The 25,752-nt window shown below is 43.7% G+C and overlaps 1 protein-coding gene across 7 annotated transcripts; it reads left to right on the forward strand.

Annotated features, from left to right (window-relative positions):
• The first annotated feature begins 1,329 nt into the window (after positions 1-1,329).
• Positions 1,330-25,671, forward strand: med12 (mediator complex subunit 12). 7 transcript variants are annotated; one of them, XM_037261512.1, is made up of 42 exons: positions 1,330-1,488; positions 5,105-5,209; positions 5,288-5,479; positions 6,172-6,331; positions 6,413-6,588; positions 7,253-7,363; positions 7,669-7,944; positions 8,622-8,768; positions 8,839-8,938; positions 9,047-9,183; positions 9,281-9,412; positions 9,788-9,914; positions 10,027-10,316; positions 11,739-11,912; positions 12,095-12,239; positions 12,584-12,702; positions 12,853-12,996; positions 13,067-13,230; positions 13,585-13,716; positions 13,964-14,191; positions 14,276-14,420; positions 14,868-14,988; positions 15,708-15,818; positions 15,896-16,009; positions 16,090-16,226; positions 16,419-16,598; positions 16,784-16,855; positions 16,935-17,098; positions 17,210-17,371; positions 17,441-17,642; positions 17,933-18,042; positions 18,126-18,261; positions 19,350-19,499; positions 19,951-20,316; positions 20,417-20,552; positions 21,829-22,085; positions 22,408-22,482; positions 23,222-23,451; positions 23,530-23,770; positions 24,271-24,567; positions 25,253-25,334; positions 25,425-25,671. In XM_037261512.1, exons 1-42 carry the CDS (start codon positions 1,387-1,389, stop codon positions 25,460-25,462), a joined length of 6,687 nt encoding a protein of 2,228 aa, XP_037117407.1. In that variant the 5' UTR covers positions 1,330-1,386; the 3' UTR covers positions 25,463-25,671. The 7 variants fall into 7 exon arrangements, with proteins under 7 accessions (XP_037117407.1, XP_037117413.1, XP_037117409.1 ...); XM_037261518.1 differs by having other exon boundaries at positions 21,829-22,043; positions 24,274-24,552; XM_037261514.1 differs by having other exon boundaries at positions 1,387-1,488; positions 24,271-24,552.
• Positions 25,672-25,752: the final 81 nt, after the last annotated feature.

The following is a 25,752-nucleotide window of genomic DNA, read 5'->3' on the forward strand; positions in this document are numbered from 1 at the left end:
GTATGCTAATTTGTCTTACATCTTTCTTGTACCTGTCTGTACATGCTGTAACTACATGTTCGAACATCAAAATGCTATTTCCGTATAGCCTTCAGTGGCTGAAATATATCACATGCAAGCTGTCCCTTAGGACTTTTTCCCCACCCTTCTTGCAACGCCTTTTTCTGCTTGATTTGTGCAGGCTCACAGCTGACAACGAGGAGCTCTTCAGTACTTACGCTCAACACATTCATAATGCAAGCAGGAAATTCTAAGAAAAAGCAATATTTCGTTGGGCTTAATTTACTAGATGATACAATTTTGATCCTGTTTTTTCATTCACTTATATTTTTCTACATTTATCTCCTGTACTTGTTTACTAGCTAAAAACTAAACTGATCATTTGCAACCAATGGCCAACACCATTTTCCATGCTGCGATTGATGTGAACCATTCAAATCATGTATAAAAAGCACAATGACCAAAAAAAATCTTAATTCTTCACAAATCTCAAAGCTTGCTATTTTACTTGGATTTAATCCTGTTTGTACACAATATCTGAATGTGTTGGGGAAGATTGCATGGTGTATTAGTGCAATTTATTTCATGAAACAACGACTTGTCAGCGATGTTGTTTATTTGATGGATGGATGGATGGATGGACGGATGGATGGATGGATGGATGGATGGATGGATGGATGGATGGACGGATGGACGGACGGACGGACGGATGGATGGATGGATGGATGGATGGACGGACGGATGGACGGACGGATGGATGGACGGACATTACAGCATTTTTAACATGCATTTCTCCCCATGGACGGACATTACAGCATTTTTAACATGCATTTCTCCCCATGTATTAACTCATTTTTGACAAGCATTTCTCCCCATGTACTACTAACTAGGTTCAAAGAACAAGTTTACAATTGATGAGTGTAGACCCCAATTGAACTGGTCGCGAGCCAGTTGCAGGGCACAGACAACTATTTGCACTCAAACTCACTCCTCCGGGCAATTTGGAGTGGTCAATCGGCAAACTGCGTGTTTTTGGAATGTAGGTGTGGGAGGAAACCGGAGCACCCGGAGGAAACCCACGCTGGCACAGGGAGAACATGCAAACTCCACACAGGAAGACCGGAGCCGGAATCGAACTCTTCACCTCTGAACTGTGAGGCGGACGTCCTATACCAGTGATCACCGTATCACCCTGTTAAAAAAAACGTAATGACAAATACTGCACGAAGGAATAGTAGATGTGGAAATATGTCACTTCATTTCAGAGAGTCACTTATTTCTCTTATTTCGAAACGACAGACCCTTACCGGAAGTGTTTGTGGCTCTCAGCACTGCGTGCAGACGGGCTGAAGGAGGCAAGCAAAGCACTGGCTGTGATGTCGCTGGATGATGGCTGCCTTCGGAATCCTCAGCTATGAACACCGGCCGTTAAAGCGGCCCCGGCTCGGGCCTCCGGACGTTTATCCACAAGATCCGAAGCAGAAGGAGGTCAGAAAATCTTCTGCCCTTTGTGTTTAAGTGGACACGGGACGTTTTAGTGGAAGCGGCTGTGTGCTAGCTGCGAGGCTAAGGTTAGCTAGTGGCGGCTAGCCTTCTCCAGCTAGCCCACTCCAAAAACGACTCGGGCCTGGGCAATAACAATGAACAACACCGCAGGAGACTTGTCACTTCTCGAGCTTGCGCGTCGGCTCCAACAACGAGCTTGTTGAAACACCAGACTTTTACTATCTTAGCACCAAATCGATGCATTTTATAAATGGAAATGACCTCATTGTTTGGCGAACGAAATACGTTGCATTTACGGAAGGGGGGTTTAAAAGTTAAACATCGGCGTGTTAGTTGGCTAACTATGCGCAGTTAAGCGTGTTTTAACTCATTTACTTTGAACGTCTGCTCGGCGGAGCCATAGGACTTTGGTAATTGCTCCTGATCTATTATTAACCTCAGGTTATCCGTTGATGCGAATGACAAACGGATTGGATGTTAATCTGAAGGCATTGATGCAACGTGTTCATTATAAAGAGCTATACATTTCACTGTTTTGTTTTTAATCTAAAGACGGCGTCCGTCCGTCCGTCCATCCATCCATCCGTTGTCCATACGCTTTTCCTTATCAGGGTCTCAAGTGAGCAGGAGCCGAGCTGACGCAGGGTACACCCTCGACTGGTCACTAGTCGGTCTTCAATTCCTCCCGACTGTTTTGAAACAGCAAGGATATTTACACATCGACTTTCTCTGCCAGAGACTTGGAAGACTTGGAAGCTAGGCTAGCTGAAATTCCAGAGCGATAAAGCCACAGTATCCCAAGAAGCCAAACGCTAGAGGCATCCATCCGTACATCAATTTTCTTTCCCACTTATCTTCATCAGGCTCCCAAGTGAGCTGACCTGCTACTTCAGAGCCTAGAATATTGACTAGCAGCTTTTAGTTAGTTAAGTTATTGTGCTATGTCAGCACAAACACTGTTGAAAATAAACTCCCCGTACCACCACCACCACGTTGAAATTAACAGGAAGGCAAGAAAGTGCCTGGTACACACAAACATGCAGAATTTCATCACCAATCCACGAAAATACACTTGTCAAATATGCGGTGTGGCGCATGACAACGCCAAACACAAATAGCGTCACACAAATAGCTGCACACAGTTATAACATTTTCAAAAGCTAACACTGTACTTTGGGTTGGCTTTTTGACATTTGCTAGTGCTTTGGCTACCATTTCAAAGACGCTTTTTCACTTTGAAAGCTCATGCAACTTAGGTGCCATGTCATTGGGTTGGTGGTTATGTTAATTAACTGTGGGAGATGTGCAGAACGTCCGTACCGAAAGGTACTTGGTAGTTGCCTAGGAACTTCGGACTAGGGCTGCAGCTGTCAAGTAGTTGTTGTGAAATGCGCTGTAAAAATAAAGTTATAAGTTGTTTTAGAATCGGGTTTCTACCGATGATCCCATTGATTAATCGTATAAAAAATAATTTTGCAATGTTAATCGCAATTTTGCACATGTGATCCTCATGTTTGACTGCTGTATCTGTGACTTTGAGTGTGAATGGCTTTAAAAGGCAGGGCCTGGCCTGTCGATTGTTAATTGCAATATTGCACATGTGAGATGTTATCCTTGACAACTTGGGGTCGCAATCCTCATGTTTGAGTGCAGTATCTGTGACTTTGAGTGGGAATGGCGTGAGTGACGTGAGAGTCAGCGAAAGACTACATTCGCTCTGCTTGTTGAGTTACTCAGCATTAGTTGTGGCCATTGGCAGCTCGTGTATGAATGTGCTGATAACATGTTTGTTTATCTTCCGCTTTGTTCAAGTAAGCCATTTAATGAGCACCAGACGGCTGCGTCTGTCGTTGACCACTTTGTGGAGGCTTTACGATATGTTCTAACTAGCAATGGTAGGTGATATTAAATTTGCTTTCGATGCATTCCTTGTGTTGGCGATCATAAAAGTGTTTGTGGTGTTTCGTCATCTTGGTTCAGTGTGCAATCATGCCAAACTCTGGACATATTTTTTCTTTTACAGACTTTTTCTTCCTGACTCACGGCCATTGCTCCAACCTTTTTCTACACTGATTGGGGGCATGCACCTGCAGTAACATTAGTCCTTGTGGAAATATTATTCATGCAAAGCTTCAAAGCAGAGATGTTGACCCCAGCTTTATCTTTTCATAATCCAATTATTTGAGTTTTTTGATTCATTGAAGCCCCACTGCAGACAATTACAACTAAATCTCAATTTTACTTGCTTCGAGCCTACGTGACTTTCTGTCTAACGCGGTTTGGTCATGGACCCCAATTGTTTTGTCAAATACATTTTCTAGTCATATTTTAAATGGATGATATAAGGACCGTACGAAGCTAAATGACTCGCGCAGATACCTTAGCGCTAGTGATTCAATGAACTTCTGTGACCAATTTAAAGGCGTTAGATAATAGGGAGTTGGGCTGTATGATCTTTATGAGACTACTTTGTTAGTTTTAGGGATAGCGTGGATTGTTTTTGATTCGGAAAGGGGGAAGTTCACGGAAGCACCTCATCTACATAGTAACTCACAAGTCAAAGAGCATGGCCGGACACAGTAGTAGAATAAGTGGCTGTTTTTTTCTCGCTTCTATCCAATTCACAGAGCATCACATAGCATAAAAATTTACTCAATCCGCCTGATATTGTCTGTCATCTGCGTATTGCTTCTCTTTTCATAAAATGTCAACAGACTTCGATGTGTGGAAGCATTCACAGTGGCGGACGACTTCGGCTGCCCAACAACATGCCTGACCTAAATTAACATAACAAAGGACCCCTTCATCTGCCTAAAAACATGCCTTTCTACAAAAGCAAGACTTTCTATCCAACGCGCTTTTAGCATTAACGACTCCCAAATTCTGGACCCCAAAGTCAGCGTAAAATTGAGATTTAGGTGTATTTAACAATAAAAAGGACAGACTGCTTTCTTGACCATCCATCCATCCATCCATCCATCCATCCATCCATCCATCCATCCATCCATCCATCCATCCATCCATCCATCCATCCATTATCTGTACCGCTTGTCCTCACTGGGGTCGCGGATGTGCTGGAGCCTATCCCAGCAGTCATCGGGCAGTAGGCGGGGGACACCCTGAACTGTTTGCCAGCCAATCGTAGGGCACACAGAGACGAACAACCATGCGCACTCGCACTCACACCTAGGGACAATTTGGAGTGCTCAATCAGCCTACCAAGCATGTTTTGGGGATGTGGGAGGAAACCGGAGTGCCCGGAGAAAACCCACGCGGGCCCGGGGAGAATATGCAAACTCCACACAGGGAGGGCCGGAGGTGGAATCAAACCTGCACCCTCCTAACTGTGAGGCGGTCGTGCTAACCAGTGTGCCACCGAGCCGCCCCTTTCTTGACCATATTATCCTAAAAACAAATTGATATATGTACGTACATGCATTTTGAAAACTGTTACCTTGAACAGAATATGCAGAAATATTTCACTTTATTTTGGGAAATGTCACAAGATGGATGTGCACTGATCAGGCATTACAGTCTAAATACACATTTACTATTTGTACACATGACAAGACAAAGTAAATATGTTTTCTCCCACTAGGATGAGCTGACTGCATTGAATGTGAAACAAGGATTCAACAACCAGCCAGCTGTGTCTGGTGATGAACATGGGAGTGCCAAAAATGTCAACTTCAACCCCTCCAAGGTGACTTTTTTTTTAACCTACCGTGCCTCTCCCCACATTTAATTACCGTTCCCGCTTGACATTTTTCCGACTTTACAGATCAGTTCCAACTTCAGCAGCATCATCGCTGAGAAGCTACGCTACAACACTTTTCCCGACACGGGCAAGCGTAAGCCGCAGGTCAACCAGAAGGATAATTTCTGGCTGGTCACAGCCAGGTCACAGAGCTCCGTCAATAACTGGTTCACGGATTTAGCGGGCACAAAGCCACTCACACAACTGGCCAAAAAGGTAGGAAGACCTCAAATTGAGGTCTCTGGAATTCTCATTAAGGCGTTGATTAATATTGATTTAGTAGACAGTATCAATATCTACCAGCTCGGTGTCCTAGTGGTAGAGTGTCCGCCCTGAGACTGGAAGGTTGTGGGTTCAAACCCCGGCCGGGTCATACCAAAGACTATAAAAATGGGACCCATTGCCTCCCTGCTTGGCACTCAGCATTAAGGGTTGGAATTGGGGGGTTAGATCACCAAATGATTCCCGAGCGCGGCACCGCTGCTGCTCACTGCTCCCCTCTCCCCCAGGGGATGGATTAAAATCACACGGGGGTGGGTTAAATGCAGAGGACAAAATTTCACCACACCCAGATGTGTGTGTGATGATCATTGGGACTTTTAACTTTATTTATTATTATCACAATGAATTGATCTCCTTGCTTCATCTGTAGCCTCTGGTGCTCTGTAAATTCTCCACAAGTGTTACTGTTATAACTTCCTGGGTTGAAATGGAGGCTTCTATTTGTATTGCACTGTTTTTATTTAATCTCGGGGCTCACGCACCCAGTGATTAATTGGGGCACTGCGTCTGTAAGAAAATGTGAGTTAATGTGAGTTAGAGGAGCCATCAACAGTATGACGTATAGTCGTTTTTTTTTTTTTTTTTTTCATGTTGCCATTTTCTTTTTCATGAACTCATTTTCACAGGTGCCAATTTTTAGTAAGAAGGAGGAGGTTTTCGGGTATTTGGCGAAATACTTGGTCCCCGTCATGCGCTCAGCGTGGATGATCAAGATGACATGCGCTTATCATGCAGCCATCACAGAGACGAAAGTCAAGAAGAGGCACGTGATTGATCCTTGTATTGGTAAGAAACACGTGTCTGCTCTCACCATTTTGGCTTCACGCAATGCAAGAATTTCTTTGACATTCAAATACGCCTTTATAGAATGGACCCAGATTATCACAAAGTACTTGTGGGAGCAACTCCAAAAGGTGGCCGAGTTCTACCGACAGTACCCCAGTCAAGGCTGCAGCTCGCCGCTCCCAGCCACACCCACTGACGTGGAGATGGCCACCAAGCAATGGGAGTACAACGAGAAACTGGCCATGTTCATGTTTCAGGTCAGTGCGGTTGATTGAAATGGTATTACCAGTGGCTAAAAATTCAGTTTTTCTATTTGGATGAACTCTTCTGCAAAGAGCTGAATAATAGTTGATGAAACTATAATTTATCACCTTCCCAACTAATAAGACCATGCTATACCAACATTTCACTTTCAGGAATTTCTTTTTAAGGGCCACGTGGAGGACGATTAGTTACAATAATTGCCTCACATTTCTGAGGTTTTCCTTTCAAATCACGACTCTGGCCTTTCCGCGTGCTCTTACATCGTTAGAGCAAGAGCTTTTAATGTTTTGGTTGTGGTATGTAATTTTTGGTCATATTTGCAATTGCCTCAATACATAGTCAATATTGTCCAGAAGCTTGATTTTATAAAAGCAAAATAGTAAATTGAAATTGCAATGCATATCAGAAAAAAATTCAATTCAGTCCTTTACTAAAATTGTTCAGCCCTACCCCTCACCTCAATAGATAAAATATGTCGTCAGTGTCCCATATTGTATTTTCCCATATTGCATATTGCATGTTGTAGGTACATGGGACAACAGATTTCGATTTTTTTTCCCCCTGGATGTGATCAATCAGTTGATCGGCTGATCACAGGAGGACACAAAAAAATGGTTACAATCGATAAGTTTTCAATAAATTGATTGATATGTTCAGGACGGAATGCTGGACAGGCATGAGTTCCTGACGTGGGTGCTGGAGTGTTTCGAGAAGGTTCGACCCGGTGAGGATGAGCTCCTGAGACTCCTCTTGCCACTTTTACTACAGGTAGACCATTCTCACCTACCACGCAGCCCAATTTCACTCCCTGTATCTTTTATCTTCTGTCCTGCTGGACCACGCACGCACGCACGCACGCACGCACGCACGCACGCACGCACGCACGCACGCACGCACACTCACTCACACGTGTCTCAGTATGTGGTGATAGGCTGTCATGATTTTCTCATAGCAGCTGCTTACCTTCATCCATGTGAAAGCCTTTCATTATGTTTCTTTTAAACCCCATGTCACAGGTCAGTGCATAGATAGTATGTATGTGTAATGCCTCTGCATTTCTTCCCTTCCTACAGTACTCGGGGGAATTCGTTCAGTCGGCCTACTTGTCACGCAGGCTGGCTTACTTCTGCACGCGACGCCTCAACCTGTTGCTAAGCGACGGCAGTCTGGGCCCTGGCGCAGGCGGTGGGCACCCGACGCACGGCATTTTGACGCCACAGGGAAATGCCCTTCCCCCGACACCGACTACCCAGCCAGCTGGAGGGAACCAGCCCCAGACGCCCTTCACAGACTTCTATATCTGCCCCCAGCACCGGCCTTTGGTATTTGGCCTCAGCTGCATGTTGCAGGTACAATGACGCTCGAGTGCCATCAAGGAGTTGATGCTTTCACTTTTGTTTTGAAGTGTGCGTGCGTGCGTGCGTGCGTGCGTGCGTGCGTGGTGTGCGATGTGCGCGCGCGAGTAACGTCATAGTATGCGGCGCAAAGGTCATACATTTAAATGTCTTATGTTCAAGAGAATGGTCATATTAATTGGATAGAGAAAATAATTCCAAAGAGCAGCTCACTCCGGAATAAGTAAAGTCATATTTTGTGGGAGAAAATCCTAATAGAAGGTTTTGGCGATACAAGAAAAGTCATAACTTCACAAGGAAACAAAAGTTCTTTGTGTATACTTTGAGACTAACTGTAAATTTACACCAAAAATATGCACATGTAAAAAGCAGTTAAAGACTAAATTTTAACAACATTTATAAGGGAAATAGTCCTCATCATACAATATAATGTAAACAAGTCCTCATAAGACAGAAAAAGACAAGTCGTTAAACACGAATGACACCTTTGAATGGGAAAGTCAATTTTGTGAATGTCCAAAAGGTATTATCTTTTCAAAGAAACAAAAGAACTAGAATCAAGTCCCTAATTTGTGCTATGATGAGGAGTTCAACCGTGTTTTGCCATCATTCATGTGATATTTGTTCTCAGTACTACGTCACTCACTAACTGTTGTGCTGTTGTCTTTCAGAGCATAGTGTTGTGTTGCCCCAGTGCACTGGTATGGCATTACTCTCTCACAGACAGCAGAAACAAGACTGGCTCCCCTCTGGACCTCCTCCCCATTGCCCCCTCCAGCTTACCAATGCCAGGGGGAAACACTGCCTTCACACAGCAGGTACGTTCTTCTGCTGGAGAAAAATATATTATAACTTCAAAATGTTCATTCGTCACCATCCACACCGCAGGTCCGTGTAAAGCTAAGAGAGATTGAGGAGCAAGTTAAGGAGCGAGGCCAGGCGGTGGAGTTTCGCTGGTCGTTTGACAAATGCCAGGAGACCACGGCAGGTCGGGAAAAGTGCCCCCTTGTCTGCCTCTGACAAATGTTCACAGCATGAGGATTATGTTTGGGAGCGCTGGACCGTTGTTTGACAATGTTCTTCATTCCGTGGTCAGGGTTCACCATCGGGAGGGTGCTGCACACCCTGGAGGTTTTGGACAATCACAGCTTTGAAAAGTCCGACTTTAACAACTCGCTGGATTCCTTGTACAACCGAATATTTGGCTCAGGCCAGAGCAAGGATGGCCATGAGGTACTATTACAGATGTCTTAAACATTAATAAAAGAAAGACAAATCACATAGCGCAACATTGTTGACTATAGTGCTGACAAAGTGCGCTCCTGTGCAGATGTCGCCGGACGACGACGCGGTGGTGACCCTGCTTTGTGAATGGGCCGTTTGCTGTAAGCGGTCAGGTAGACACAGAGCTATGGTGGTGGCCAAGCTGCTTGAGAAACGACAGGCTGAAATAGAAGCGGAGGTGAGTACCCCGCCTCCTCCCCGTCCTCTTTGCAGGATTGACCCGTTTGCGACCACCGTTTTATTCGCTACGTAAAATGTTGCTGACTTAAAAACAGCTTTGCAAACTTGTTTACATTGTGTATATATATAGTTTAACATCTATCATTTTTTGTATACTTTATTTTTTCTATATACTTCATAGTTTTATTTTGCGCTGTTGTGTTGTACTTGTGATTGACAGGCACCCAGAACACGGTGCAGTTTAACTTTTCCTCTTAATCAGATGAGATATGGAGAGAAGTGATAATTCCAGTTTCCATCAGAGAAGACTAGTATACATAGAAATTGTGAAACTAGCACTCAAAGGCTTCTATTCTGCCCATGTATGAGTCAGCGATGCGGCGAGTCTGAGGTGGTGGATGAGAAGGGCTCGGTGTCGTCGGGTTCCCTTTCCGCCGCCACGCTTCCAGTCTTTCAGGATGTTCTGCTTCAGTTCCTGGATACTCAAGCCCCCACACTCAGTGAGTCTCTGCCTCTTATTATATCACCCAGAGTACATATATTAAAGAGGATTTGAAACAAGCATGAGACTTGTATTAAATTATTCATAACCAATTTTTGTCCTTTCTTTAGCGGAACCCGGCAACGAGAATGAGCGAGTAGAGTTCTCCAACCTAGTGCTGCTCTTCTGCGAGCTCATCCGCCACGACGTCTTCTCGCACAACATCTACATGTGCACACTCATCTCCCGTGGCGACCTATCCTCCGATGGCCACTTACCACGCCCTCGCTCTCCAAGTGACGAGCCCTCAGATGAGTCTGATCGCAAGGAGCAGGACGCGGGCGGCAGCATTAAGATGGAGGACACCGCCCTGTCGGAGTCGATGGAAATCGACCACAACTCGAGTGCCAATTTTGACGAGGTATGCCGGTTATGAATAATACCAAGGGAAAGGCTGGGAAGCCTATTTGAATTTGACAGCGCTTTTTTCTTCTGCTTGAGTAGCTCTAAGCACAAGACTGCCACACGGCTGCAGTTGAGCTAGTTTACAAAAGTACAGTCACTGTTGTCAAATTAGTAATGCAGTAAGTTTCTCAACTCCTCGAGCACCTTTATTTTTTTAAAAGGTGGTTAGTCTATCGTGCTGACAACTGCCCAAGATTAAGATTAAAGATTAAAGTCCCAATGATCGTCACACACACACCTGGGTGTGGTGAAATTTGTCCTCTGCATTTAACCCATCCCCATGTGATTTTAATCCATCCCCTGGGGGAGAGGGGAGCAGTGAGCAGCAGCGGTGCCGCGCTCGGGAATCAGTTGGTGATCTAACCCCCCAATTCCAACCCTTAATGCTGAGTGCCAAGCAGGGAGGCAATGGGTCCCATTTTTATAGTCTTTGGTATGACCCGGCCGGGGTTTGAACCCACAACCTTCCAGTCTCAGGGCGGACACTCTACCACTAGGCCACTGAGATGTGCCAATGTATACAGTGATCCCTCGCTACTTCGCGCTTCACCTTTCGCGAAGGCGCTAATTTGCAGGTTTATGAGTGACGGGACAACGGCATTTAAATACACGCTGATAGCAAGGTGCGTGCCTCTGAGCATTGTGCGTCACTGCGGACAAGCGCAGGAAGCGCGGCAGCCAGCCTGTCATGAACGAGACAGGACAACCATGTGCAACACGGACTGTTTCTTTAGGGAATGCGAAAAAAGGAAAAGGGAGGCTGGGATGCAAGCAGAGCAGGTAGGTGCATGAGGCGACTGATGAGCCAGTCAGTGAGCTCGCGTTGTGCGTCTTGGTGGCATCATTACACAGCGGATCAGGCAAACGGGAATCATGTGGTAGGTGTTCGTGTGTCAAAGCAGACAAGAAGCCAGGCATACCGGAATCAGGTGGCAGGCGTGCGAGTATCAAAGCAGACGAAACGGCGAGGACTTGGCGGCAAACAGCATCTATATAAATGCCCTCATCAGCAGGGGACATAGGACGGGTAGTGACGATCAGCGGCGATTGGCACGCACAGTTCCGTATTGGCAACGCCCGCCCCCCGAGGTCTAGTGCGGAGGGCGCGTCAGCTGGCCAGCAGGGCGAGAGCAAAGACGTGACACAGCCGTGCAGAAAATAAAGCATGTTTGTTATCAGATGAAGTAAAGCAGGAGGAGGACAAAAGAGCAAATCTTGCTCTGGATAATTCTGGCTTATTCTTTTTTTATCAGTAATGGGAAACATTAATTTCTTTAATTTTTTTTACAAAAAAATACATTTTATTTTAAGGCCATATTGCTCATCCCAGATCAAAGGATATCTTGTGTGTCACATTTCACCACAATTCGCCTTGCAGATGTTCTCTCCTCCGATGCACTGCGAGTCCAAGGGCAGCCCCTCCCCAGAGAAATCGGCACCTGAGCATGATGGCAAAAACACCTGTAAGGACAAGTGCATGGACCCTGCCTTCCCCCAGCTATACGACCAGCCCCGGCACATTCAGTACGCCACCCACTTTCCCATTCCTCAGGTGAGGAAACAAATGTCTCAGATTGCAATGAGAACAAAATTCCTGTTTAGTTGGAATTAGATCCGAAAAAAAGTGATTTAATTTGCTTTCTGTTGTGCCGCGACTCCGGTTATCCGGGCCATCTCTTCGCCGGTGGTTTATTTGCTGCCTTCTCACACGTCACCAAACCTGCCTCATCACAGGAGGAGAATGCCAGCCACGAGTGCAACCAGCGGCTCGTGGTCCTCTACGGCGTGGGCAAACTGCGGGACGAGGCCCGACACACCATCAAGAAGATAACCAAAGATATCTTGAAGGTGCTCAACCGCAAAAGCACTGCAGAAACAGGTATTTTGCTCTCTAGTTCAGTGATGAGTCATTTGTTTTTCACTATATTTTGCACTTTTTAGTCCCGGGTGTTGATGCCTGCAGTCAAACTCGTCCTCATGATCTGTGAATGCAATTGCATCACTAGGTTTTACATTACATCCAATTAGTATACCATATCCGTCTTAGATTTTAGTATCTTTTTAGTCTTGATAAATCATGAATATATTTTGAATATTCATAACAAGATATTCTTGGCATGACTTGAAAAATAAGTGCATGTCACGTTTGGAATCTATTGTTGGGTTTAGCTGAATTTCACCCTGTCAGACATCGATTGTTTCATCACCTTTTGTTTTGTACAGGGGGTGAGGAGGGACAAAAACGAAAAAGGAGTAAGCCAGAGGCCTTTCCCACCGCAGAAGATATATTTTCCAAGTTCCAGCACCTCTCCCACTTTGACCAGCACCAGGTCACCTCGCAGGTTAGGTTTCTTCTACTAATTTTCACAATGTTTCTTTACTGTGACATTTCAGTGTGAACTGAAGAGGTTTCACTTTTGTCTGAGTCAAGGATGGATATCACCAACTGTGACCACTGTTATGTGTGTGTTTTACCCCTTTCCCTGGTGCAGGTGTCCCGAAATGTGCTGGAACAGATCACCAGCTTTGCCTTAGGAATGTCTTATCACTTGCCTCTCGTGCAGCACATTCAGTTCATCTTCGACCTCATGGAGTACTCCCTCAACATAAGTGGCCTCATCGACTTTGCTATTCAAGTAACTGCACTTGTCAAATTTTTAAGTGGTCGCTGTCGTGGCTTCGTCAACGAACGGTTTGTTTTTGTAGCTTCTGAACGAGCTGAGCCTGGTGGAAGCCGAGCTGCTGCTCAAATCGTCCAGCCTGGTGGGCAGCTACACCACCAGCCTGTGTCTTTGCATTGTCGCTGTTCTGAGGAGGTACCACTCCTGCCTCATTCTCAACCCCGAGCAGACGGCACAGGTTTTTGACGGGTACGTCGCTCATGAACTTTTGACCATCATCAGCAAATAAGCAACAGACAGAACAATTAAATGCTTTTCCACTAGTCGTCAGATGGTACAAGTAACCTGTGTCAGAGTAATAGCTTTGAGTTAAACTAAACAGAGCCAAATTTCACACTAATAACATTTTTTAAGCATTTGGCTTAGGATTTTATTATTGCAGAGATTTGTCACTGAAAATACTTACAAGGTAAGGTTAAATAGTTTTCTTGATGCCTTAGCAATGTCTTACACAAGTGCTGAATTGGGATGACGACGACTAAAATATGAATCCAAAAACCCTGCTAAACTGACATTGTTTCTTTTTGTCAAATGGTGCCCTAGGCTACGCATTGTGGTGAAGTCTGGTGTGAACCCAGCAGACTGTTGTTCCGCCGAGCGCTGCATCTTGGCCTATTTGTATGATCTCTACACCTCCTGCAGTCACCTCAAGAACAAATTTGGCGAGATCTTCAGGTACTGAATTAGTTTACAATTCATGAGAAAAATCTATGCTTATGCGCAACTCAACCACTACGCGTATGCCGAGAGTGGAGCTCCGGGCCATATTTAACAGGCAGTGTTGTACCTCAACGCATTCAATGAACGAAAGTTCATAAACTCGTTCATATTTTGGATGAATGTGAACTGCTTATGAAGTACTTAAAAGTGTGTAAAATATTAAGATTTAAAATAAACATTCATGCATTTTCTTCCTTTTTAGTGAGTTCTGCTCAAAGGTGAAGAATTCCATCTATTGCAACATCGACCCCTCGGACTCCAACATGCTGTGGGACCCCGTGTTCATGATGGAGGCCATCGCCAACCCTTCGGCGCACAACTTCAACCACTCCATGGTGGGCAAGATCCTCAACGACAGCCCGGCCAATCGCTACAGCTTTGTGTGCAATGTGCTTATGGACGTGTGTGTGGACCACCGGGACCCCGAGAGGTACTACATGTATATTGAGATACATAACCCAACTTATAACTTGTCCCACAGTGGTTGAGATAAGAGTGATGTTTCTCTTCCAAGGGTGAACGATATTGGGATCCTGTGTGCCGAGCTGACGGCATATTGTCGCTCCCTGAGTGCCGAGTGGCTCGGCATCCTCAAGGCGCTCTGCTGCTCCTCTAACAACGGCAACTGCGGCTTCAACGACTTGCTGTGCAACGTCGACGTACGTTTGTGTTTACCTAACTAAATGCTGTTTCTAACTTTCAACACCGTCTCCAACTCAAAACACAATTGGTTCCCTTTTAACGGTTGAATTGCAAGGGTTCAGTTCTAAGTTGTATAGTTTTGAATGTGACATTGAAAGGTCCGCTGTAAATTGTCAGTAAGAAAGAATGTGAGAGTGATTGCTTGTTTTTCTTTATGTTCCCTGCAATTGGCTGACGACCAGTCCAGGGTGTTCCTCACCTGTCTCTCAAAGTCAGCGGGGATAAGTGCCTGCACACGTGTGACCCTAACACACGAGCTCTAGAAAATGGATGAGTTCCACTGTGTCCAAAATTGAGCTCCTCTTTTGATTTCTTAAGTTCATATTCCCTTGACTTGCTCTTACTTAATTGTGACTCTTAACAGGCCTTTTTTTTTTTTTTTTTTTTGCTCTTATGTCCCTCAGGTTAGCGATTTGTCTTTCCACGATTCCCTGGCAACCTTTGTGGCCATTCTCATCGCAAGACAGTGTCTCCTTCTGGAGGACCTGGTGCGCTGTGTGGCCATTCCATCACTCCTCAATGCAGGTAAGAATCTATATTTGCATATTTCCTCAAATAGTGGCTGTCCCGCTAATAGTGCCCCAGACTCAATTAGTTATAATGTAGTCTGCGTAATATTTAAGATAAACTGACCCACCCCCCTTCCCAGACTTCTTCCGTGCGACTGTTCGTGGTTGCCAAATCCTCCCCGCCCCACCTTGTTTACAGTGTATTTAGCGGAGTTTTATTTTCAAGTCTAAGAACAGGAAACCTGGTTTCATTAAACGACAGTAAACCGCCGTTCAAAATCACTCATTGGCCCCAAAATGAGTGCGTTTACGAAAATGCTCACAAAGCTCAGTTCAGTTCACATTCATCCAAAATATGAACGAGTTCATGAACTTTCGTTCATTGAATGCGTTGAGGTACAACACTGCCTGTTAAATATGGCCCGGAGCTCCACTCTCGGCATACGCGTAGTGGTTGAGTTGCGCATGCACGTCTCAGAACAGAAACACCAAAGAATCATTTTTCCTCGATTATATGAATTTTGCGATCGTCTGGAGCCAAAATCGGGATCATGATTAAAATTTGGTTAATTAAGCAAACCTACTACACACGCTAAGTGTTCCCACTTTGTACTCATGTTATCTTTTTTTCCCCCACCACTCCTGGTAAACAATCTAAGAGGGACATATTTTTGAATTCAGATAGATTTTGCAGTAGTTCATTGTGTCGTGTTTTGAACAACCTCATCCTTTTAGCATGCAGTGAGCAAGACTCGGAGCCTGGAGCAAGGCTCACCTGCAGAATCTTATTGCACCTTTTCAAGACGCCGCAGCGCAACCCTGTGCCCCAGGATGGCATTAAGTCAGGTAATAAAAATAGATTATATACTTATGTTTGTTATGTTTCAAAAAGAAGGGAAAAAAGATTTTGCAACAACTTGCAGATAAGTCTTCTGTGGGTATCCGGTCATCATGTGACCGCCATCTCCTGGCGGCGTCACAGAACAGCATAGTTGTGGGAGCTGTTTTTGCTGTTCTCAAAGCTGTCTTCATGTTAGGTAAGGAAGCGTTTGCGTGGTAGGTTACCAGAACAGCGGCCACAAGTTGACATTTAACACCAGTCTTGTTGTCGTTGCAGGTGATGCTGAGTTAAGGGGCTCTGGACTGTCTCACTCGGCTGGCCTTGATGACCTGTCAGAGGGCCGAAATGTCTCCATTGAAACAGCCAGCTTGGACGTGTATGCAAAGTATGTTCTGAAGACCATCTGCCAGCAGGTGAGCGTATCAGGCCGAACGCAAAAACAGTTTTTTCCCCCTTCATTAATTAATTTAAGCATTGTGGAGGAAGTGAAGCAAAATCCAAACCTAAGCGATAAACAATTGTATGGAATATTACTTGCAAAATGTGACACAAGGAACTTACACTGTCATTGTTCTGTGCTGACCTCTCGTTTTTCCTCTCTACAGGAGTGGGTAGGGGAGCGCTGTCTGAAGTCTCTGTCTGAGGACAGCAGTGCCCTTCAGGATCCGGTGCTGGTCAACATTCAGGCCCAACGGCTGCTGCAGCTCATTTGCTACCCTCACCGGCAGTTGGACAGTGATGACGGTGACAACCCGCAGAGGCAGCGCATCAAACGAATCTTACAGGTTGACCATCTTTTTTTGCTTGTGCTGGAAGGTTACTTTCTGATGTTCTTTTATTAAAATTTGAGTGAACATGCATTTTATTTTATAAATAGGTGCAATTTGAAGTCGGCCCTCTTCTGGCGGTGCCATGTCTTAATCTCCACAAATTAACAGAATGAAAGATGAAATAAACTCTGTTCTTATAGAATATGGACCAGTGGACAATGAGACAGTCGTCTCTGGAACTTCAGCTGATGATCAAACAGAGCACAAACAATGCAAGTCACTGGACCATTACAAGCTAGTAGCATCCATGACCACCATTTAAAACACATTGTTGTAATTTCCCTCTTGCAGGAGCTCTATTCTCTTTTAGAGAACATAGCCAAGGCCACAATCGAGGTGTTTCAAAAATCAGCTGAGATGAACTCCAATAACCCCTCAGGGAACGGCGCAGTGCTCCAAAGTGGCTCTGCGTCCAACAGCAGCAGCACCACCAGCAAGATAAAACCTATTTTAAGGTGAGCGTATTGAAAAGTCTGGGCGATAAGGCCTTAAAATAAAGAAATTAGAATTATTTTTTTTTTTCCCTCTTCCTTAGAGATGACATTATTTTGTGCCGTGTGTTGCAGTTCGTCAGAACGGTCAGGTGTGTGGCTGGTGGCTCCGTTGATAGCCAAGCTTCCCACTTCAGTTCAGGGACATGTTCTGAAGGCAGCCGGAGAGGAGCTGGAGAAAGGACAGCACCTTGGTTCGTCCTCACGGAAGGAGAGGGATCGCCAGAAGCAGAAAAGGTAACTGACAATTATTTTTCATCACTGGATCCCTTTATGATGCTTGTCAATCCCCCCTCCATTTCTCAGTATGTCCCTGCTAAGCCAGCAGCCATTCCTGTCTTTGGTGTTGACCTGCCTGAAGGGTCAGGATGAACAGCGGGAGGGTCTTCTTACCTCCCTCTACAGCCAAGTTCAGCAGATTGTCACTAACTGGAGAGAGGACCAATATCAGGACGACTGCAAGGCGAAGCAAATGATGCACGAGGCCCTGAAACTGCGGCTCAATCTTGTAAGGAAACTTTAAAAAAAAAAAAAAAAAATCTGGATTAAAAATCAAATTGGGCGTCTTTATAGATACACAATTTCATGTTTAATTAATTGATTCCATGTTTAAAATGTCTACGTATATAGCATACTGGATTTGCACTTTGTAGCTTGATTTATTTTTCATTAAATGACTGTCAGTAAAAACAAATCCATCCGTCTGTGGAAAAATATGGCTAGAGCAGAGTCAGTTGTTGCTGCCATTTCATAAATCGTACACGAACGTTAACTGTACATTTGCCCGCCACTAACAAGGTGGGCGGCATGTTCGACACGGTCCAACGCAGCACCCAGCAGACCACTGAGTGGGCCGTCCTCCTACTCGACATCATCAGCAGCGGAACGGTTGACATGCAGTCCAATAAGTGAGCCAAGCCACTTTTTCACCACCGTCAATCATGTGTGGATATGTAACATGGTCTCAAAAGTTTCTAATTCTGTCCAACAGTGAGCTCTTCACAACCGTGCTGGACATGCTGAGCGTACTCATTAATGGCACGTTGGCCGCAGACATGTCCAGCATCTCTCAGGGCAGCATGGAGGAGAATAAGCGGGCCTACATGAATCTAGTCAAGAAGCTCAGGGTAAGAACAATACTTTCAAATTCCTTGTTTGGTATGCTCAAACTTGGCAAATAAAGATTGCTTTGATTTGAATTTGAATTCTTTCTCGCTCTAGCTGGAACAATAGTCACATATTAGTTCCTGGAGTAATTTGTATTACTATTAGTATTTGTACAGCATATTTATGATCTATCCAGGAACCTCCGAAGTGGTGTATGCGATGCTAGCCTAGAATAATTTAGTTAAACAGTAAAGCACTAAAATTCCTGAAACTTAAGGCGGAAACATCTGTCGCGAGCTCTGATGATACTTATAGGGTTATCTTGCTAGGAACAGAAAGATGAAACTGTTAATATGATCTGTTTTAAATTGGAAGCCAATAGCCATACAAATTCCACTTCACCCACTAGTCAGTGTAACCATAACAATGACTGCATCAAAGGTGGCATTATATATTTCTGAGGCTACACTTTTCTGACTTTTATGAATATTCAAATTTGGATTTACAGAATTTTTAGTTGGCCTGGAATGGCAGAAAAGTGCCAAAAGTCATATAAGTATAAAAGTAGTACAACAAATAATGCCAAATTTAAGTCACAAGTTTATTTTAATTTTAAAAAAATCATTATTTCTTCTCGTTTTACATTTTTTCAGCATGTCCAAAATTATTTTAATTCATATCACATCTTAATGTGTAGTTGGTTAAAATGTTGATCACACTACTAGTTAAGAGGATCCTTTGAAATGTTTTACTCAAAATCATAAGCAATGAACCAGCTTCTTGTGTGATTTAACATAAAGAATCACTTTAAAACTGGTCACTGGTTTAACAGCTTTAGCTTATGCCATTTGGCATGAAAACAGTTAACTATAATTGTAAACGAATTTATGAATTGAACAACCTCTATGGTACATGCACAAAAATATATCAATAGGACGATGCCTGGTGTGATATATTGAGCTTGTTGTGCATTGTGTAGTTTTTTTATTCCTGTAAGTGCTGCAATATTTGCCATGTCTGCAAAAGCTCAGTGTCAGTTCTTCAATGTTCAAAGGTGTCTTCACCACTCAAGATTAACATATTTCTACAAATATTCATGCGTCTGCAGAAGGAGCTTGGGGATCGGCAGTCGGAGAGCTTGGAGAAGGTTCGCCAGCTGCTGCCACTACCTAAGCAAACCCGTGATGTCATCACGTGTGAACCTCAGGGTTCACTGATCGACACCAAGGGGAACAAGATAGCTGGTTTTGAGAAAGAGGTAAGCTGTTGTAGAGTGACAGGTATCAATCACCAAGCTGTTGTTTTAAATCAGGGAAGAGCAAACTATGACCACCTGGCTACATAGTATACAGCCCACAGAGTGTTTGTTATCAAGAGTCCTGTAATATCTGTAGCATTAATTTAGCTTTTTTTTTTAGTCATTTGTTGATCAAGTTATTGTAAGTAATGAAATAAAAAATCTTCAGGTTTACATATACATGTGGATTTTTTCAATTCAGTAATCCATTGACAGTTTTGAATATAGTTATATTATTCTACATACGTACGTTATTTTAAATATTATCAAATACTTATTTTGCCATTATTGAACTGATTATAAATAATTCATCTGCAAATTAGAGTGAATTATTTCAATTTTAACAAACTATTTTACATACACAATTCCACTTAACAACCCCAATGCTGACTAAATGTATAATTTCCATCAGGGGCTTCAAGTGTCGACCAAGCAGAAGATCTCCCCTTGGGACGTCTTTGAGGGCCTCAAACACTCAGCCCCTCTTTCATGGGGCTGGTTTGGTACGGTGCGCATGGACCGCAAGGTGACCAAATTTGAGGAGCAGCAACGCTTCCTACTCTACCATACGCACTTGAAGCCCAAACCGCGCAGCTACTACCTGGAGCCGCTCCCACTGCCGCCCGAAGAAGAGGAGCCGCTGACACCCATCTCGCAGGAGCCCGAGAAGAAGATGCTGGAGGCCGTGAAGCCGGAGAAGAGCGTGCCCTCCGTGCCCTCTGATTCCAACAAGAAAAAGTCAAACAAGAAAAAAAAGACTCCGTCGGCAAAGACGGAGGTTTGGAAATCTTCTTGTGCTTTGTTTCAATAGTGTTAGAAAATAAGTTATACTAGGTATTTATTTGACTACTGATCTTGTTCACTCTTACTTTCTAAAGGATTACGTGAACCGTACGCCTGGTGTGAGCTACGGAACAAACATGCCACCAGAGCTCATGCAGAATCCTTACAGCAGGTTGCCCTATGGCCAGCAGAGCATGGGCATGTACACACAGAACCAGCCTTTACCTCCCGGTCAGTACTTAATACCAGCATATTTAAAAGAGACATATTACGGCTCACTTTTTAAAACTGTTCCTAGATGTCTTCAAAAAAGTCTCTGGCATTCTTCTACTTAAAGGTGAATTATGAATAAGAAAAAGACTTAAAAATTATGGCACACCTAATATCCTCTCATTGGTTCCAATCACTCAAATATATTCTTTATTCTCAGCGAAAAGCGCTATTACAGCAGCTGAACAATTGAGAGTCCTCTTCATCACTCACCACCCAAAATGGAAGAAAAATAAGTTCTTAACTAATATTCAGTAACTTCCTGTTGTGTCATTGCGCTCAAAGTTCTTTCAGAGTCTCCGCTTATCAAAGTCAAAGTCAAAGTCAGCTTTATTGTCAATCCCTTCATATGTCAAGACACACAAAGAAACCGAAATTCCGTTTCCTCCATCCCACGGTGACGAGACATACAAGTAGGCGACACAAAACAAAAACAAGAAGGCACAAACCATAAATAATAAATAATAAATAAAATAAAATAAAATGAGCGATGAATAAAAACAGACCAATAACCCATTGAATATGAGGGGCAAAACCGAGCCAGTGAGCATACAGCAAGAACAGGACGCTACGCTGAAAGGGGGAGCGAGTTCAGGATCCTAACAGCCTGGAGTACGAAGCTGTTGGAAAGTCTGGTGGTGCGGGAGCGCAGGCTCCTGTACCGCCTCCCAGAGGGCAGAAGTTCAAACAAAGAGTGAGCGGGGTGACTCACATCACTCACAATCTTGGTCGCCTTGCGGGTGAGATGATGCATGATCTGTCTGTCATGCTGACTTGGTAGTTTTGGTAGTCTTTCCTGGCGCCTCTCTGAATGCTGCTCCTTGCTGTGCAGTACGCATACATTTTGACCAGGCACGGCACTAAGCGCTGCTAACAGGAGAAGTAAACAAAAATGTCATTCAGCATGATGAAAATATCGTTTTTTTTTTTTTTGTTTTGTTTTTTAAATGTATGTTCAGTAATGTACGATATCAGGCCCGTGTATCACGATACATGTGACGCGCAGCGTATTTTGACCTCCGTATCGTGATACGCATTGTATCGTGATGTTGTTGGCAATACCCAGCCCTAGTGATAAATATGCTGTATTCTCAATCACTTCAATATGGCATAAGACTTTTATGAAGACACTTGGGAATAGCTTTAATATGTGGAGGAATATTCAATGTGTCTACCTTTACGTCACGCTTGCTCCATCGTCCTGTTTCGCACTCTCAAGTGGGTTCTCCTCCCGCAGGGGGACCTGGTTTAGATCCTCCTTACAGACCTGCTCGCAACCCACAAATGAACAAAATGATGACCACGCGGCCCAGCTACCCGGGCATGATGCCCACAATGCAGGGCAACATGCCAGGAATGATGGGTATGGAGAAACCTTACCAAATGGTCTACAAGCCTCAGCCTAACATGCAGCAGAACCAGATGCTGCGTCACCAGCTGCAGGTCAGACTGGTGAGTCAGGCTCCACTGACAGGTCAAACTGCTCCTCACCAGGTAGAGTTCATTCAATGCTCTAGTTAAGATCAAGTAGAAGTAGCAAAGACTCCTAGTTGCTCACATCAGCCCTTCAATGGTCTTTATACACTGGCGAAGAGATCAATAATAATCAACTGCGTCTGTCCTAGTGCAGAACTGCTTGACAAGAATAGATAGCATATAAAGTGTGTGTGATTGGTCTAAGTCATTAAAATGCAATTGAAAAAGTCTACGTGGCTTTTTCACTGCAGAATAAAATCACCACTCCGGTGTTTGAGGACTTCAATTGTAAACCTCAAGGATCATTTCTTATACACTGACTCTGTATTTGTTGTTTCAGAATCACAGCATGATAGGGCAGCAGATCAGACAAATGGCACCCAACCAACCTTACTCTTCAATGCAGCCATCTCAAGTAAGTTGACTTCCTATATCTTATCTTCTAATTGTGTTAGCCAGCTACGACTGTAAAACACACAAATGAATTGCATACACCATTGCGTTACCAAAACTAGTGGCTGGCCCTCTAATAAATGCTGTGGCCCAGTTAAGTTCCATCCACTTAAGACAAATTAAATCCCCCCTCAAGTAAACGCCTCATTTTTTTTTTTTTTCCCCATCTCTAAATGCTATCATTCATGTGCGGCGTTAACTCCTGCCAACCAGAATAGCAGAACCAAATCATGTGAACAGCCTTTTAAAATAAGTCTTATGTCAAACTTTGTGCATCGCAGAGGAGCCAAGTTGGGCCTGGTTTGTTAAGGGAATGTTTTTGCCAGAAGGGGTGTTGTTGTTTTTTTTGTTGCAAAACTTTAAATTGTAATGCTATAAAATGAGTTTCAACGTTAATAAGATGTCTCGGGATAATCATTTCTGGGATATTTATGCATTAAATAAACTATTAATAGAGCCAATTGCTCATACATTTTGCTATTTGCAGCAGGGCCTGTATTTTCTAAAGGTGGGGGATCTAAGATTTGATATGACTACAAAAATATATTTGTCAAGATATAAGCCTCCCTCTTTCAGTAGTTGAATAAATATACACCCTTGGCAACTACTTTCAGAACTATAGTACTGTATTTTAGAAAATGTTCCACACTGGTCACGGTCACATTTACCGTCTCATCCACCGTCTCCTGTTGTTTATCCAGAACTTATCTCAGGGCTACACGTCATACGGCTCACACATGGGGATGCAGCCACACCCGTCCCAAGGTGGTGCCATAGTTCCCTCCTCTTTCGGGAACCAGAACTTCCAGGGCGCCCATCCAGGAGCCAACCCAGCCGTGGTGGATCCTCTAAGGCAAATGCAGCAAAGGCCCAGTGGTTACGTTCACCAGCAGGCACCGGGATACGCACACAACATGCAGAACGCACAGAGGTCAGTTTGTCGTGCGGTTTATTATGTGGCCTGCCATGATGAATACACGCTTTATTTTATCAATGTGCCGCCAAGCAGGTTTGCCCACCAGCCCATCCAACAGAATCCCATCATGCACGGTCTCAGTCACATGGGAGGCCAGGGTGGCCCTCCGGGCATGAGGCCCAATCAGATTCTGACAGAACAGCAGCAGCAGCAACAGCAACAACAACAGCAACAACAACAGCAGCAGCAGCAACAGCAGCAGCAGCAACAACAGCAACAGGCAGCAGCACAACAACAACAACAGCAGCAGTACCTCAGACAGCAAGCACTCAGAGTATGTAGCTCACAATAACTTTTACACACAGGGTTCTGGGGATTATTAAAAAGTCTTAAAATCTGCAAAAAGGTCTTAAATGGCATTAAGATGTTTTCCATCAGTCTTTCAAAAGTCCTAACGAAATGTTCACGTGAGAGCAGATGCACATTAAGTAATTTTGATAAAGTCAGTCAACTTTGGACAACATTGAGACCATTGTGAAGTTGGTCTCAAATTTTTCAAATGGAATTTAAAAGTCTTGACTTTAACTTGACTTAAGTAGTAGGAACCCGATTCACAATACTTTGAGTTGGATTGGGAAAAAAACCCAAAGCCTTTTTTTTTTATTATTATTGTCATTATGTCAAGTTCAACTCGAGATATATTATGGAGAAATGCAGAAAACTGTTAAGAATAGGCTGACTGAGTGAATGCCACACATTTTTCTAAAAAAAAAAAAACAAATTTAACACAATAGAGCAGAAGTAATAAGAGCGTGTGTAAATATGTCCAAACAGCAGCAGCAGGCTCAACAAGTTCATCATCAACAACAACAACAGCAGCAGCAGCAGCAGCAGCAGCAACAGCAGCAACAGCAACAAGTCCAGTCCCAGCAGGTCCCTCCTCAACAGCAAGTCCCTCCTCAACAGCAGGTTCCTCAGCAGCAGCCACAGCAACAACAACAACAGCAGCAGCAACAGCAGCAGCAGCAGCAGCAGCAGGTGTCAGGCGTGCCTCCACCAGGGCAGCAACAGAACCAGGGTCTGGGCATGCAACCACTGCCTCCACAGCAACCCATGGTACGACCCAGCACAGTAAGACTCGACACAGTGTGTATGTGTTTGTGTGTGGGTTGGTGTTTAATAGAGGACCTTAAAACTCCTCTATTACAGGACTCCTTATACAGGAGTGGAGCTCCTTACAAGCCCTAGGCTTCGTCTCCCTCCCTGCACTGTTATTTGTTATAATAATATGTGCTAAACAATAAACTAAACTAAACTAAAAACAAATGCGTATCTAACATTTAAAAGTACTTGCAAGCCCAAGTATCACAATTTAGAAAATAAAAAATAAAAAACTCTAAATTTCTTTTTTAATAGAATTACATCTGCTGTGATTTTTTTCAAAAGACAGTTCGATACATATCTCGACATGGGATACCGTACGATTTAAGGACTTTACATTTTGAAATGCAGCGATTGGATTTGGTTAATCAAAACTCAATTTCAATCAAATCTGTTTTTACTACACTCTGTGTATACAGTATCAAAGTCAAAGTCAAAAGTCAAAGTCAGCTTTATTGTCAATCCCTTCATATGTCAAGACACACAAAGAAACCGAAATTCCGTTTAGTATGTGTTTGCTTGTTTGTGTGGTTTTATTTATCTGTAGTCTATCCTATTGAAGAAACACATTCAAAGTTTTACAGGATATTGGAATTTAAAGCTGTACCCGGTGCTCTTACACAACAGTATCATATCATGCGTATTCATGTTTTAGTTCCCGCGTCAGGGCATGCAGCAGACACAGCAACAGCAACAGACAGCCGCTCTGGTCAGACAACTGCAACAACAACTCTCAAGTAAGTTCCAGTCCCTTTCGCTTGTTGCCTCATCTTCTCAAACTTATTCTGTATAACTTTCTTCTTCTTTTTTTTTCCTTCTATAAATAGATACACAGCCAGGACAGAGCACCAATTCATATTACTGACCATGAAAGCGCATAGCTGTGAATGGTTTATGTAGAGGCACAAATCTGGTGGGAGGTCCGAGGGTAATGGCAGAAAAGTGTCTTTACATCACTTTTGTCACTGTCGGAATATGGAGACCAAGATACAAATGGAAAAGGCCATGTAAAAAAAAAAAAAAAAAAACTGAAAGGACAACAATAATGCATTTTTCCTGTATTTTATTTTTCTTTGTACATTTTCAGTTTTCTGTATTTCTCATTAAATCATGTCAAGTTTTTGTCTTGTAATGTCTTGTTTGCTACCTGTATTC

Source organism: Syngnathus acus, chromosome 10 (assembly GCF_901709675.1).
Source record: "Syngnathus acus chromosome 10, fSynAcu1.2, whole genome shotgun sequence".
Lineage (NCBI taxonomy): Eukaryota > Metazoa > Chordata > Actinopteri > Syngnathiformes > Syngnathidae > Syngnathus > Syngnathus acus.